Source organism: Leptodactylus fuscus, chromosome 11 (assembly GCF_031893055.1).
Source record: "Leptodactylus fuscus isolate aLepFus1 chromosome 11, aLepFus1.hap2, whole genome shotgun sequence".
Taxonomy (NCBI): domain Eukaryota; kingdom Metazoa; phylum Chordata; class Amphibia; order Anura; family Leptodactylidae; genus Leptodactylus; species Leptodactylus fuscus.
This window is the reverse complement of record NC_134275.1, coordinates 69,900,367-69,917,649: the sequence shown is the minus strand read 5'-3', so window position 1 is coordinate 69,917,649 and position 17,283 is coordinate 69,900,367. Positions and strand designations below refer to the sequence as shown.

Genomic DNA, 17,283 nt, shown 5'->3' with positions numbered 1-17,283 from the left:
AGTTCAGTTTTTCTCAGCTTTATTAGTCGTGTTAATGACCCGGCATTGACTCATCTATCCAGCCTGTGGTAAACATGAGGAGGACATGATGTATCTGTGTCGTTGCAGAGCTCACGGCAGCTAGCATCCAGATTCCACGAGCAATTTGTTGTGCGAGAAGATCTGATGGGTTTAGCCATCGGCACTCACGGCGCAAATATACAACAAGCTAGAAAGGTTCCAGGGGTGACCGCGATTGATTTGGACGAAGACACGTGTACATTTCATATTTATGGGGAGGTAAGAGTTGAACTCAAGGATTTGGCTGCAAAAAAATGAGCTTAACATGTCTTACACCTTCACACTTTACTGTACGATCCCATTGTTTAGGACCAAGACGCTGTAAAGAAAGCAAGGACATACCTAGAATTCGCTGAAGACGTCATCCAAGTTCCTCGAAATTTAGTAGGTATGTAAGTTTATGTAGCTTACTATATTAAAGGAGGTTTGTCAGATCTGTATCATAGGGTTTTGTTCTGTAAGTCCTTCTCCTCGTGTGCAGGGTCACAGTAGTTAACAGCAAAGAGCTGGCGGTTTTATGTACAGCGTGCAGACATAGTCATGTTGTTATATAATAATGACATGAATTTTTGGGGCCTAGACACAGTCTAGGCCCCAAAACGTTGCAGATCTCTTATTCTGTCCAGTAAAACTCATGTGGTATGTGTTTTCACCACATGGTGGCAGTGTGCAGAATAGAAATACACCATGGATATCAAATATGGATATCAAATAATAAGGCTTAATGCAAGTGTGATGTCAGGGAGGGGCTATAGGAGTGGTTGTAAGGGTTTGCAGCAGAATGCAGTCACCTTTATGGAGGTTTCTGATCCATTCTGTTCTGATGACAAGGTGCAGGGTAGGACCTGCTTTTTAATCATTGGAATGGAGCATCGAATTCCCCCTTGGTAGAGCTTCGACCTATACACTTGGTCCTGTGCATTAGGCCTAGGGCGCTCTATTCACATGTGTGGGAGCTTTCTATTAGGATTTCCATTGCATTTGATAGTTTTTGTAGCAACACTGATTTTTAACTGCTGCGCTACATATACAGTCCAAAGGCATGCAATGAAATCCTACGGACTGCAGCGGTCACTTGAAGACATTTTCTCCTAAACTCCTATTTCCTAGGATTGGGGATGAGTCTGATCTCTTGGGGGGACAAGAGATTGATCATGAGTAGAGATGAGCGAGTACTATTAGAATAGCACGCACCCATAAGAATGAATGGACGCAGCTGGCACGCATCTGGTTCCGGCGTCCTGCTGCTTAATCCCCTGCGTGCCGGTTGTGGCCATTCGTTCCTATGGGTGCGTGCTATTCTAAACTGCCGTTTCGAATAGTACTCGCTCATCTCTACTCATGAGATTGTGGGCCCCTGAATAAAGTGATAGTCTTCATGCTTTCCCACTATTTCATTCACAATTATGGAACTTATACTTCTGCATGCGAGTCTTGTCAGTCCCATAGGAGTGAATGCGACTATTGTCATGCATGAGCAGTACTACTACATTCACTCAGGGGACTTGGGGAGCCTCTTGATCAGACCCCAGCTTCTATTGGAGATGAGCGAATAGTATTCGAAACACTAGTTTCGATTCCCTCGCTCCCATAGGAATGAATGGAAGCGGCCAAACACCAAGAGGTTAAGTGCCGACCACGCGCCGGCCGCTCCCATACATTCCTATGGAACGCGTTTCGAATAGAGTTTCGAATAATATTCGCTCATCTCTAGCTTCTACACATTACTCATCTATATTGTACGTACAGGATCATGTGTCAGTCATGCTAAAATACTTTATTTTTCTGTAATGCCCTTACATGTGTGTACATAGCCTGTGTTTATTGACAGTCCTATCCAATTTATCCTTCCAATCTTTGCGATATACCTATAAAAAGACATTCAAGCTGAGTATTGTGTCTTTTTTTATCTTAAATGCAAATTTAACAGCTTTATAATATTAATTTATGTCATGTATTTTATTTCTTTATTTTTACAGGAAAAGTCATCGGGAAGAATGGAAAACTCATTCAGGAAATTGTGGATAAATCCGGGGTTGTTAGAGTTAGGATTGAAGCTGAAAATGATAAGAATATTTCCCAAGAGGAGGTATACATTTCCTTTGATTTGATCTTGGCTTTTAGTTGTCTTATTGCAGATTTATCTGTGCTTTTTTTTTTGTTTGTTTGTTTGTTTGTTTTTTTTAATGTAGATTGTGAGCCCCACATAGAGCTCACAATGTACATTTTTTCCTATCAGTATGTCTTTTTGGAGTATGGGATGGAAATCCATGCAAACATGGGGAGAACATACAAACTCCTTGCAGATGGTTTTTTGCCCTTGGCGGGATTTGAACACCAGGACTCCAGCGCTGCAAGGCTGCAGTGCTAACCACTGAGCCACTGTGTGGCTCCAGATTTATCTGGTATTTGACATGACAAAACCCGGTAGACTGGATTGTCAGCTTGTGTAACCCACAGAGTTTGATACAGTGTACAGAAGATAAAGCTTGTATAAAAAGGAGCATGAAACAGGATGTTTGAGCAAGCAATAGTTTTGTGTCAAATTTTTGCTATACTCTTCCTTTTTTTTTTAACATAGGAGGGGCACAGATGATTTAAAGAGGACCTTTCATCAGATTGGGCAGAGGCAGTTCTATATACTGCTGAAAAGCCGACAGTGCGCTGAATTCAGCGCACTATCGGCTTTCCCGATCTGTGCTCCAGGTAAAACGCTATCGGTCCCGGTACCGTAGCTCTTTACAGTCAGGAACGTCCTTCTCCACAGCAGCGCCTATCACGCTGTACAGTGTGAGCGGGGAGGAACACCCCCTCCCTCTGCTCACAGTGATCGTCCATAGACCAGTATTATCAGGAGAGGAGGAGGCGTTCCTCCCCGCTCTCACAGTACAGCGCTATAAGCACTGCTGTGGAGAAGGACGTACCTGACTGACTGTCAGGAACGCCCTTCTGACTGTAAAGCGCTACAGTATCGGGACCGATAGCGCTTTACCCAGGGCACAGATCGGGAAAGCCGACAGTGCGCTGAATTCAGCGCACTGTCGGCTTTCCAGCAGTGTATGGAACTGCCTGTGCCCAATCTGATGAAAGGTCCTCTTTAAATTATGGGCCAGATCTATAGTTGTTTATCTGGTAAGTGGCTTGGCAGAAGGTGCTCCAAATTTTTTAAACATTATTGTGCCCCTTAAAAAATTTGGTGCATCTTATTTGAAATGTCAGTCTTACATAATGAGGACCTTTCATGTCCTCAGGCACATGCGGTTTTATATACCGCTAGAAAGCCGACGGTGCACTGAATTCACCGCACTGCCGGCTTTCCAGCAGTATATAGACCTGCCTGTGCCCAAATCCATGATTTATATACCGCTAGAAAGCCGACAGTGCACTGAATTCACCGCACTGTTGGCTTTCACTTTATGTGCTCCAGGGCTGGAGATATCAGTGCCGTTATAACCACACCGATCTCTGCCCACTGTCAGAAGGGCGTTCTTGACAGTCTAGCTGGGCTGTGAGGAACATCCCCTGACATTACTCGTCCATAGACTAGTACTGGGGGGGGGGGGGGGGGGGTTCTTCAAAGCTTAGCATCATTGCTGGGCAGTAAGGAATGCCCTCTCTGACAGTACAGGGCTATGGATGAATACAGTTGGGGGGTCGTTCTTCATAGCCCAGCGAGACTGTCAGTAATGCCCTTCCAACAGTGGGCAGACATCGGTGCCCATATAACGACAAGGATATCTCTTGACCCGGGGCACATAATGGGAAAGCCGACAGTGCGCTGAATTCAGCGCACCATCAGCTTTCTAGCAGTATATAAAACCGTATAAAATCTACTCCTGACTCCCATTGAAATGAATGGGAGAGTTGGGAGGCGTTTTTGGATGTGGATTCCACCTCAAAAAATCTGCCTGCAGAGAACTCTCAGTGAACTTACACTTAGTATGCCATAAACAATGCTAGAGTTACTTTTTTTTTTCTTTTTCATCTCTTTCTTGTCCCTCAGCCCTTATAAAATAATAATAATAATAATTAATAAAATATATTAGTAAAAGATGAAAAGTTACAGTATATGTTCCAAAAAAGGATGACTTTAAACATTTCTGACAAAGTAGGACGACAAAAATAAAATATATAAGTTATACGAGGATGGAAAAAAAATGGGTTATCTGTGTTTTATTGCTTTTATTTGATAGGATAGAAAATCATACAGTTTTCAGAGGTCACATGACTGACACCTTGTTTAGTCCATTTAGTTAGCCCATGGGATGCATTACTATGGATTAATTTGTGGCTGTACCATTTTTTTTTTCTAGATAGGGGCCTACTGCACCAGTGTAAGAAAGGTATGTGAGCAAAACTTTAAGTAAATGTATGTTAGAAAACTGTATGATTTCCTAGTCTACAAATAAATACATATTTTCTAGGGACTGTTAAAGTAATCTGTAAATCTTGTCTAATTTGAGTTAGTCACGTGGATATGCTGCATCAGCGGCCATATTGTATCACGTGGATATGCTGCATCAGCGGCCATATTGTATCACGTGGATATGCTGCATCAGCGGCCATATTGTATTCATGCAGTACAGGGTTACTGCGGTTCTTGGTGCTATATTTGGAGACCTTATTAGTCAGTGATCAATCTGTACATAAGCTGCTTTGATGTATGTCTGTATAGATGTATATTAAATATGTACGGTACCGTGGAAAAGTTTTACGCAGAAAAAAAGAAAAATGCTTCAAAGTAAGAATGCTTTAAAAAGTAAAAGTGTTGATAGTTTTTGTCAATTAACAAAATTTAAGTGAATGGGAAAAAAGAGAAATCTAAATCACATCAATATCTGGTCTGCCATTTGTATTACATCAATTCTTCTCAGTACACTTCTGGACAGTTTCTAAAGGAACTCTGCAAGAAGGTTGTTCCCGCCATCTTGGAGATCTAAGCACAGATCTTCTGTGGATGTAGGCCTGATCAAATTCTTCTGTCTCTTCATGTAATCCCAGACAGACTGGTTGTTGTTGAGATCAGGGCTCTGCGGGGGCCGGATTATCACTTCCAGGACTCCTCCTCCAAAGAGCAATAGTCACTCCAAATATTGATGGGAATTAGATCTCTCTTTTGTTCGCTTCATTTTTAATTGAGAAAAAAAAAGAACTGCTAGCACTTTTATTTTTTGAAACCATTCTTACTTTGCTGTGTTTCTTCTTTTGCACAATATTGTGTGCCAATAATAAAGATGTATACATATTTATGTAAATCTGGAGAAGCCCTCAGCATTACAGGGGTTGTCTGGTCTCAAATGGACTTTTCATACTGATGGCTATAGATGAGCGAGTAGCACGCACCCATAGGAATGAATGAACGCAGCCGGCACGCAGGGGGTTAAGTGGCCGGCCGCCTCCATTCATTCCTATGGGTGCGTGCTATTCGAAACGGCCGTTTCGAATAGTACTCGCTCATCTCTACTGATGACCTATCCATAGGTCCATAGGATAGGTTATCAATATGTCATCTGTGGGAATCCTGGATTCCAGGTGCCAGAAGTTACTGCAGGGATCAGGGAGTGGTACTGCATTTTCCCCAGAATCATAGCTATATAGTGAGCACAGCTACATGAATAGTAGCAGCTACCAGCTCTCCGTCCACTGCAGCTGATCTTTGCTGGATTTTCTGGCCCCAAAGGGTTGTTTTATATTGATGACCTGTGCACAAGATAGGGGTCAGAAAACCACTATACTATACTAGAGCATGCAAATATTAAAACTGTGATCCTTTACTTTTAGGGAATGGTTCCTTTTGTATTTGTGGGCACTAAAGACAGTATCACCAATGCAACCGTTCTGCTGGACTACCATCTTAACTATTTAAAGGTAACTATCCAATGTTTAGGGTTCTATCCTTTTGTACATTTACATTATTTTTGTGGATAATTTCATTTCAGCTTGTCACTGAGTTCACTCTGTTCGCGGACATTGCAGGCCGGGACCTTCCCGCTAAATAAAAAAAAGCCTCCATTATCATTGCAGGCCGGCTCCTGCACATTGAGATCACCGGAGCCGACATGTTCCTCTGGCAGCCTACTGAAAGAATATTACTATTTAGATTGGTCTACGACCAGCCTCAATAGTAATGTAGTGAATCTCCCATAGACTGTAATAGTTTTATTGCAGTCTATGGAACTTGCAGTCAAATGATTGCAGGTTCAAGCCCCCCTAGGGGGAAGATAAAATAGTAAAAAAAAATGTTATGGGGTTTGGAAGACGGGGAGTCAAAAACAATTTTTTTTTTTAATTTCTTCAGTGGCAAGGGGTAAATATATGAATGTTGATCACATTTGTATGTATATAAAAAATGTGTCCTATATAACAGAAAAATGTCCTTATCTCGAATCTCAATAGGAAGTGGACCAACTCCGTCTGGAGCGGCTGCAGATTGATGAACAGCTTCGACAAATTGGAGCCAGCTCAAGGCCTCCACCAAATCGCCCTGACAAGGAGAAGGGTTATTTGAGTGAAGACTGCAGTGGCATAGGACGAGGAAGTCGACCTTATAACAACAGGGGGCGCAATAGGAGGGGAACTGGTTATGCATCGGGTAAGTCAGTACGCAATACATGCTTTAGAGCTTAGTGGGATCAGTGCCACGACGGGCGCTCAGCGATTCGACTGCAGGGGGAACACGTCTGGGGGAGGAGGGAATCCCCCCTGCCCCTTTGACTAACCACTTAGATGCCGCGGTTGCCATTTAACCTTCCAGGATCTGTCATTTCTGATCCCGGAATTTGTTGGAGGTTGTCTGTTCTATAACACAGCTGTCACTTACTGTGCTTCATAGGCTACATTCCCACGAAAAATGGATCGGATGACATCCATGTGCTGTTGTTGCTGTCCGTGTACCCATATACTTGAATGATAAGCCCAGACCCGTAATTGGGCAGGAATAAAACCTACCCTGAGTTTGGTGGCTTGGATTCACACACCCATTAAAACCAGGGTCCTGTGCAAGAGACCATAGAATTGAATGGGTTCATCTGTGATCAGTTTAAAAATCCAAAGACACACTGACAAAAAATGGGACCATGCACACTCTCTTCACCTGTCACATACAGGTACATCCCAATGGACTGAGGGGTTAACCGGGATTATTGGGGGGCAGTTCATCTCTTCTACATGGATGATTCTTGAAAGGCTTTAACACCATTAATCCCACTTTCAAAATGAAACAATGATCTGACCAAACATTTTGTTGCAGGTACAAATTCGGAGGCGTCAAATGCTTCAGAGACCGAGTCTGACCATCGGGATGAGCTTAGCGATTGGTCTTTGGCACCTGCCGAGGAAGAGCGTGATAACTACATTCGGAGGGGTGATGGGAGAAGGCGTGGTGGAGGACGAGGTCAAGGACTGAGGGGACGTGGGGGATTTAAAGGTAATAACTTAAGGGGTTTTCTAACTACATGGTTTGTTTTTTTTGCAAATCACATCCTACGACATAAAATCACTTCATCCTACTTACCTAACCAGTTCCCTGTCACTCCTGTGCTAGCGCTTCCCTCCAGCAATGACGTGTCAGTCAGTGACCCCTGTAGCCAGGACACTGTGGGCACTGCTGCAGCCAGGGATTGGCTTTAGTTATCACGTCATACCGACACCTCATTGCTGGAACCCGGTATAACAGAAGCTATAGGGAATACGTGAAGCTTTGATGCGGGAGCAGAAGGGGATTGAAAAGGTAATGCTATATAAAATAACAAAAGATCTATTTGGAAATACCTTTACCCTAAATAAATGGCAACATTTTTTTCCAGTTTAGGAGTGGGGGAAAAGTGTTTTCCTATGTCACAATATACAATAAACCTGGTGGTGGTCCGAGGACAGCAGATTTCCTGGTATAAAGGGGCATTTTAAGACTATGTGGCTTCTTTCACATGTGTATCACTGCTCTTTTATTGGAGACCTGTTAAAAAGGTTCAGTTACATTACTGACCTCAACAACCACTACAACACTTATAAAAATGGTAGAATCCCATATGTGGAGGCCCTGTGGGACATGGATGCAGCATACAGTATGTACTGTAAGACGTCGTAACATGTAATTGATCATTTCAGCAAATGACGACCAATCTCGAACAGACAACAGACAGCGCAATTCCAGGGAGCCGAAATCGAGGACAGCAGATGGCTCGCTCCAGGTTTGTCAATGAATATTTATATAGCCATCATATATTAATGTGCAAACACACATAGCGGACATCTACTGCAAGCTTTAGGTTCATTAATCTGTTGTTTACATTCTTTGTGTAATTAAGTTTAACCACTTCAGTACCGGGCTAATTTGTGGTCCAGGACCAGACACATTTTAGGTTTATTTTGTATGTGCGGTTTTGAGGGCTGTAACATTTTTCCCGTATGTCTCAGTCAACTAATTTTTGCGTCTTTTTTTGGGGACACATAGGGCTTTATTTTTACGTTATCTTTATTTTCGAATGTGTTTTAATATAAACAAAATAGGAGGGAAATTGTGTCTGGTTTTCAATTTTTTTTTTTTTTTAAATTTAATAACACAACGTGTCACTGAAAAACTTTATAATATAGTTTTTCCTCTCCGTTACGGTAATTTTTATTTTGTATGGTGTCGTCGGGGGTAGGGCTATAACCTTTAATAATGGCGTTTTATTAGCGTATTATTTATTTATTTTTTATTATTTTATTTACATTTTTTAAAAACTTTTTTATTATATTTTTATTTTATTTTATTTTTTCAGATTGTGTCCCCATAAGGTGATAAGAGACCTTTGGGGACATCTGATCACTTATTTTTTTGTACTGGAGGCTGATTTCTCCTATAACTGGGGCTGGTACATTTAGCCTCAGATACAGGAGGAATACAGCCTCCTGCACGCTGTATATACAGCTTACTGAGCTGAGCTGATCTGAGTCCTGTAGGACCCAGCAGCTCTGGTAAGACTCTGCTCCCGGCGGATCACGTGTCCGCCGGGTCAGAGGGCAGCTGAATTATGGCTGCGTCCATAGCTGTGTATACAGCGCTCATTGAGCGATTGAGAAGGCAGGGGAGGTAATAAATCTGCCCTGTCTTCTCTCTGGGAGCTCCGGCTGAAGTTACAGCCGGCTCCTAGTGAAAGTAGCTACACGATCTCCGTGCAGCTGCTGTGTTCTGGTGGACGTACAGGTACGTCCTGGCAGAACTAGGCAACCACTTCCCGGACGTATATAGTCTATGGGCGGTCCGGAAGTGGTTAATGGGTTTGCCCGAGTTTAATGTTATCCCCTGTCTATAGTGACATAGTTAGTTTGGTTGAAAAAAAGATCTATCCATTAAGTTCAACCGGGAAGTGGGAAAGGGCATGCTATTCTATTCCTTTTCCATAACCATCAGTCTCATTTCCAGCTGTGACTAGTTCCTATAGGTCGGTGCAGGGAACCTTCGGCGCTCCAGCTGCTGTGAAACTACAACTCCCAGCATGCTCCATTCACTTCTATGAGAGTGCCAAGAACAGCAGAGCAAGTATGCATGCTGGGAGTTGTAGTTTTACAACAGCTGGAAAGCCAAGCTTCGCTGATGATCATTGAGGATTTGAATGCTGGGGCCATCGCTGATCATGAGAAAAGGGTCCCGTTCCCCTGCCCGAATGAAGTGTATGCACACTGCCGCTCTATTCATTCTCTATGGCCATGCCCGGAGTTTGCCAAGCACAGTGCTCTGCTGCTATCCCAGTAAATGGTATGGCAGTGTACATGTTTTTGGTTTTTTTAGGGATCACAATGTACATTTTTCCCTCTCAGTATGTCTTTTTGCAATATGGGATGGAAATCCATGCAAACAACGGGGAGAACATACAAACTCCTTGCAGATGGTTTTATGTCCTTGGCAGGATTTGAACACCAGGACTCCATTGCTGCAAGGCTGCAGTGCTAACCACTGAGCCACCGTGTGGCCCCGCAGTGTACATGTTTGACCTACCTGAAAAACATGACACCTGCCCTCATGGTCAGTGGTTGGACCCCCACTGTTCACCATGTTAATCCATCTGGGGAGGGGGTATCAGGCTGTCTACCTTATCCTCAATGTGGTGAAACAACGCCTTGATAAATCTGATGTTATTGATGCAGTAAAGAAAATGGCGTCTTCTCTTCGGGTTGTACGTTGGGAAGTTGTTTCCTAACATTTACCTTCCACTATGCACCCTACTATATAGGCCTATGATGGAATACATCACCTATAGGCATATTATTAAAGAAAGAAAATCATGTTGTGTTCTGCAGGTTTTTCTGTATACCTTTTGTATGGAATAGTGTAGTCTGCCATTCTGTATTGTATTGGCAAAAGTGAATAAAAAAAATGGTACCAGTTTCATGGAAGCCAAAAGGACACTCTTTTGGATTTCATTGAGTAATGGAAACCTTGGTCATACTGTATATATGTAGGCTTTGCAAAACCCAGCTAAGTGTGATCAGAGCCTTCATATCATCCAATGCACGATCATTGTTTTCATGTTTGGTTGATAATACATACATGGATAAACATCCTAAAAAATTTTGAGGGGTATTTCACTTTTACTCTCCATTGCACTTAGTGGATTTTCATCTTTAGACGTTACAGATTGTCAGCGTTACATAAGCAATGGGTAAAGGAACTTCACTTTTATCAGACTATTCTATAGAAATATGAGCCATTTACAGCATTTCATTGAATGACCACCCATGAATTACTTGCGTCTAGATTCACCCTATGTCCCTGCAGAGGAACGCTCGCTATTGAAATAACAGAAATTGAGAAATCTGATATCCCGTCCTAAATACTCCAGCTTGGTTATTGCTGTGACCGTACACATTTCAACATTGCTATAATTTCATAGGTGGCCATTGTTAGAAGTTACAGTCTTATAACAACCCGCGGTCACAACTGAGCTGGAAGAGTGACGTTTTATATAGGCTCAGGGCGGGTTCACACCTGCGCCCGGTCTCCGCTTTGTGGGTTTCCGTCTTCTGCCCGAGAAGCTGGACAGGATATGGAAACCCGGCAGTCAGTGTCTGCCCATGAACGTCTTCTGGTCTCTGCGGCAAAACCGTTTTTTTTACTGGACACAAAGTCCTGCATGTCCGACTTTGTGCCCAGGTAAAAAAAATGGTTCCGCCGTGGAGAGGCACAAGACGCTCACGGGCGAACACTTTGCAAACCCATTCAAATGAATGGGTTTGAAAATTGACTGCCAGTTTCCGTCCCCTGTCCAGTTTCTCAGGCAAAAGACGGAAACCTGCAAAGCGGAGACCAGGCGGGCGCTGGTGTGAACCCACCCTAACTCTCTTTATCCGGTCATGTCCTGCCCCTTTACCTCCCCTCCGCCCCCATCCTTCTGATTTGAAGACATCCCATTGAGGTACTCCATCTAGGGGACATGACCAGAGATTATAGGAAATCACTAGGATGCTGCAGTCAGCCTGAGAATGCCCCATACAAACGGCTTCTTGATCATAAATCTAATTCCCCCCCCCTTTTTTTTTTTTCCTATCAGTATGTCTTTGTAGAATGAGAGGAAATCCACGCAAACACGGGGAGAACGTACAAACTCCTTGCAGATGTTGTTCCTGGCAAGATTCGAACCCAGGGCTCCAGCGCTGCAAGGCTACAGTGCTAACCACTGAGCCACCGTATTGCCCCCAATAATTCCCCTTTTTTTTGTTTCAGATCCGAATTGACTGCAATAATGAGAGAAGTGTACATACTAAAAGCTTGCAGAACACACCCATCGAGGGCAACCGACTCCGCACCGGCAAAGACCGCATCCAGAAGAAAGAAAAGTCCGAGGCAGTGGACGGGCAGCAGATGGTGGTTAACGGCGTACCGTAACTTAACATGTCTCCTGTCAATCCTTCACACTCTAAGCAAATTCTAAGATTCATCATATTTCACGTTATAGAAGCCTGTTAGGCCAAAGACAAATAGGCGAGAAGACACGGGGCATGAAACAAAAGCGTTCCTGTTAGCCTTATTTTGTTAGCATTGGCTATAAACAGTTTTCAGAGGTCAGACATTGGAAACCTATTTGCATTAAATATCAAAAAACCTTCTGAGGCTTTCAAGTACATATTGCACTTGACTTAAAAAAACAACAAAAAAAAAAAATTAATAAAAAAAAAAAGTATTTTTTGTTTAAAAGAGAAAATAAATGAAAAAAATACTAAGCTGTGTGTTGGTATAATTGCGTTCAGTTGCACTATTTTCTGGCAGCTGACTAGAATCGGTAGACGACAAAAAAAAACAAAAAACACCGCGACTATTCAGCCGGGCTCACGTTTCCACTTATGTCATTCCTTCACCTCCAGCTCATTGGACAATATCTTAGTGGGACCTAATAATTGTGCAACGTAATGTCATTTCTCATTTGGATAAAAAAAAAAAATAGAGAAAAAAAAAAAAAGTTGTATGATCTGTGCCTTTTTTATATCTCAACATGTATGGCTAGTGTTTGAATGCAGGAATCGGGGGAGAAACGTTGTACGTGTAAAATATATGTAGCAAATCTTGAAACCCCATAGAACTCTTAAGACGAGTGCATGCTTTCCATACATATGTAGATTTAAGCCTCGGCTGCAAACAGTAGACGTTTGGGTTTGCACTGATATATTAGCAATGGGTAGTCATGACAGGGACCCAGTTTCTTTATAGAGGGGATAGATGGGACCATTTTTTATGTTGTGAGCGATGATTTAACGTCCGAGTGTCGGGGATTTGTGTCTGATGGATGAGTGAGAACCAGTTTGGTATCTGGACTTTCAATATCAATTTCTTAAGACTCCCCCCATCCGTGCAGGAATGGTGGGTAAATGCTTGTATACACCCTAAGACCTTATAATCATGATCTGTAATAAGAATATATTTTATAGGGAGTCTGTCAGCAGTTTTGACCACTCAAAAGGAGAATGAGGAGAGCAAATGTACTTGGGATAATGGTCACGACTGAGAAATCTCTAATTTAAAGGGATCCTGTCATTAAAATGACATTTTTTTCTCGATAACATGTAGGAATAGCCTTAAGAAAGGTTATTCTTCTCCTACCTTTAGATGTCCTCTCCGCGCCGACGTTCGGTAAGAATTCAGGTTTTCATCGGTATGCAAATGAGTTCTCTTACAGCACTGGGGGCGGGCCCCAGTGCTCAAACAGCACTGGGGGCGTCCCCAATGCTACGAGAGAAATCTCCAACGACACCTCCATCTTCTTCAGGAATGACCTCTCCCTGCATCTTCTTCCGGCTTTGGCTTCAAACTTCTAGGCATGCGCAGTCTGCTCTGCCGTCAGGCCTCCGGCAAAACCGACTGTGCACGCTCGCCTGGTGTAAGCGGCCGTTTTCTTATGACTGCTTACACAGTAACTGGGGTAAGCGGCCACAAGAAAATGGCCGTGTGCATGTGCAGTTGGCTCTGCCCGAGGCCCGATGGTAGACCCGACATGTGCATGCGTTAACCCCAGTACCGGAAGAAGAGGCCGTTCCAGAAGAAGATAGAGGCGTCGCTGGAGAGTTCTTTCGCAGCATTGGGGACGCCTCCAGTGCTGTGTGAGCGCTGAGGACCTCCCCCAGTGCTGCGAGAGACCTTGTATACCGACGAAAACCGGGATTTCTACCGAACAGTGGCGCGGAGAAGACATCTAAAGGTAGGAGAAGAATAGCCTTTCTTAAGGGTATTCCTACGTGTTAGTCAGAAAAAAAAAAACATTTTAATGATAGAATCCCTTTAATGCCACCCAGGAGGCGGCCATTTCTTGTGCGGTACACAGAATACTGGGTGGCTGCTCTAGCAGATTTCTGATTGGATGCTAGGGCTGTCACTCACACCGGGATACAGGGAGAATTCTGTGTGTCGCCATCTCCTGGATTCTTGCTATTATGGTGCTAGGGGCTATAAAATGTGGATTTGTCCATCATGGATATATTGGTATTATACCCTGCTCTCCCCATCCTGTATATAGCACTGTCTTCACTTGTGAGGGGTCAAGACTGTCAGCAGACTGCCCTAAAGAATGAGATCTAGTAACAATACAATGTCCTAGTTTGCTCTCTCTGTTTTCTTGCCTCTGTGCTCGCAGCATGTCCTGCATAAGATCTTCTCTCTTTCTCCTGAGACTTTCAGCTAAGCCCCGCTTTCTCATGTTCTACCTGGAATCCGTTTACATTCGGCTTCCCATCTTCTTGCATACACATGAATACACAATGACAATTTGCTGCACTTAATGTAACAGATCCAAGAAGGGGAGACTTAAGTGTATTGCCAAACACTAATCTTTAGTTATTTATTTTTTGGGAATGTATAGTATGTGGAAGCAGAATGGATTGGTACATTGCACACATCATCTCTACGCTGGTTTGGTTTAAGATACTGTAGATAATTAACCAAGGTAGTCTAACCTTGTAATGGCCGCCAGGCATCCTCCTCTGTACATAATAGCTACAATATATTGGACTTTATGTTGACATTTGTTTGGTTATAGTGCAATATATTTTGTATGCAAGCAGTTTCAATAAAGTTTGATCTTCCTCTGCTAACTGAATCGGGTTGACTGTTCACAGTTAAAGTTTTTGAAGCCCTCTTTTTATTTTATTTTTTTAGGGTACGGTCACACAAAGCAGGTACACTGAAGAATTTACAGCTTATGACAGTAGCAAATTGGATGAGACTTTAAGGGCATGTTCCCATGACTGAGGCATCCATGGCAGACATTTAGTTGCAGTTTGAGCTATCTTGTATGCTCCTTGCAGATAAGACTCACTGGAAACGTACAAGTCCACACACAAAATGCACAATACATAATAGGGGAGCTGAGTTTGTCACTTAAAGAGGACCTTTCATCAGATTGGGCACAGGCAGTTCTATATACTGCTGGAAAGCCGACAGTGCGCTGAATTCATCGCACTATTGGCTTTCCCGATCTGTGCCCCGGGTAAAGCGCTATCGGTCCTGGTACCGTAGCTCTTTACAGTCAGAAGGGCGTTCCTGACAGTCAGTCAGGTACGTCCTTCTTCAAAGCAGCGCATATCGTGCTGTACAGTGTGAGCGGGGAGGAACGCTCCCTCCCTCGGCTCACAGTGCTCGTCCATAGACGAGTATTATCAGGAGGGGAGGGGGAGTTCCTCCCCGCTCACACTGTACAGGGCGATAGGCTCTGCTTTGAAGAAGGACGTACCTCACTGACTGTCAGGAACGCCCTTCTGACTGTAAAGCGCTACAGTACCGGGACCGATAACTCTTTACCCGGGGCACAGATCGGGAAAGCCAATAGTGCGCTGAATTCGGCGCACTGTCTGCTTTCCAGCAGCATATAGAACTGCCTGTGCCCAATCTGATGAAAGGTCCTCTTTAAAGGGTTAGGCCACAAAGAATATTTATCCTCTGTTGGTAAAATAGAGGATAAATAACTAATCAGTGGGGGGTCTGACTGCTGAGACCCCCAGAGGGTTCACACCTGTGCCCCGTCTCCAAACCGTTTTATATAACTGAACACAAAGTCGGACATGCAGGACTTTGCGCCGCGGAGAGGCAGAAGACACTCAAGTGAATGGGTTCAAGTGAATGGGTTTGACAACTGACTGCCGGGTTTCCGTCCCCTGTCCAGTTTCTCTCGGCAGAAGACGGAAACCCGAAAGCGGAGACCGGGCGCAGATGTGAACCCACCCTTATCCAGTTATCCTGTTGTGATGGAGCGTCTGGCTAAGAACGTGCCCTACATTCGTTCTATGGGGTCATCCGAGATCAGAAATACAGAATTCACCCATCTCTGACGATTCCGTAGAGACTGAATGGAGGCTCGCTGCTCACGCATGAAGTTTTTGTGGTGGTTTGAGCTAAACCTTAAAATGGATTCAGAAGAAATGGAAAATGGAAGGACTTGGCCTGTCTTTGCCTGATCCTTTTTAGGTGTAGGCTGGAGTCAAACTATGACTGAGAAGACAAGAACATTTGGAGTTCACCAAGTCTGTAATAACATAGGTAATATTTGTGGCAGGTTTTGGTGCATTTTTAGATCCAAAGAAATACTAAAGATGTCAGATGGGGCGTTCCGCACAGCTCAACGTCATCACTGAACCTTGATGAGGTCATGAAAGGTCCTCTGTGGATTTTCTGCCTCTATTATACCTACAGTATATGGAAATCTTCAGCATTTTCATAAGCGTAATTGATGTGCTGTGATTTGCAAAAACATAAGCATTTTTGATATCCCAGCATTTGCGCTGCGGATTATTTTCTACAATATGTGGACGAGATTAGTCAGAATCCCATACACTTTGCACTTCATCTAAAACCCTGCGTTTATTTGTCCGCTACATTGGGTCGCAGCCTGATCTGGATTATTTATCATGTACGAGTATGTAGTGTTGTATGTATGTATGTATGTAGTGTCCCTGTCTGATCACCTGTCCACAATAAGGAAGTCATGGCTGGGTTTCTGACACGTGCCCGACCATAGAAAGTTCTTGCAATCATGGTCCTATCCATTGGTAACCTGCAAAGACAAAAGATAGTCACCACTGAGAGGATTACAGAAATTTTTAAAAATCTGTGAAATTTTTAATTATTTATATATGCATAAATGTTCCAAATCGAAATATAGTTATAGTCATGGGAATAACCCTTTAAAGGGATTCTACCATTAAAACTCTTTTTTTTTTCTAGGTAACACGTCGGAATAGCCTTAAGAAAGGCTATTTGTCTCCTACCTTTGGAAGTGCTCTCTGCCGCGCCGTTTGTTCGAAATACCGGTTTGTACCGGTATGCTAATTAGTTCTCTCGCAGCGATGGGGGCGTCCCCATTGCTGCTTGAAAAACGACTCCAGCGCCGCCTCTGTCTTCTTCTGCATCCTCCCCTTCCTTCTTCGATTTGACGTCGGACGCCTGCGCAGTACGCTCTGTTTGGCGAACTTGCGGTGTCGGCACTATGGCAGCGGGCATGCGCAGTACGTTCGGCAAAGTTCGCCGAACAGAGCGTACTGCGCAGGCGTCCGACGTCAAGCCGAAGAAGGAAGGGGAGTATGCAGAAGAAGACAGAGGCGGCGCTGGAGTCAGTTTTCGAGCAGCAATGGGGACGCCCCCATCGCATCTCCTGCGCTGGGGGACTCCCCCATCGCTGCGAGAGAACTAATTAGCATACCGGTACAAACCGGTATTTCGAACGAACGGCGCAGCGGAGATCACTTCCAAAGGTAGGAGACGAA

General features: G+C 43.7%; 1 protein-coding gene across 4 annotated transcripts in view; it reads left to right on the top strand.

Annotated features, from left to right (window-relative positions):
- FMR1 (fragile X messenger ribonucleoprotein 1) overlaps positions 1–13,094 on the top strand; it is a 37,175-nt gene extending 24,081 nt beyond the window's left edge. For 2 of the 4 annotated variants that reach the window (XM_075260680.1, XM_075260678.1), the window contains 9 exons: positions 109–279; positions 370–448; positions 2,040–2,149; positions 4,374–4,403; positions 5,842–5,928; positions 6,457–6,652; positions 7,310–7,486; positions 8,167–8,249; positions 11,765–13,094. In XM_075260680.1, the coding sequence (XP_075116781.1) occupies positions 109–279; positions 370–448; positions 2,040–2,149; positions 4,374–4,403; positions 5,842–5,928; positions 6,457–6,652; positions 7,310–7,486; positions 8,167–8,249; positions 11,765–11,926 (1,095 nt within the window). In that variant the 3' untranslated portion in view covers positions 11,927–13,094. The remainder of the gene's footprint in view (positions 1–108; positions 280–369; positions 449–2,039; positions 2,150–4,373; positions 4,404–5,841; positions 5,929–6,456; positions 6,653–7,309; positions 7,487–8,166; positions 8,250–11,764) is intronic. The other 2 variants (XM_075260681.1, XM_075260679.1) reach the window with 1 other exon arrangement.
- The last annotated feature ends 4,189 nt before the right edge of the window (positions 13,095–17,283 follow it).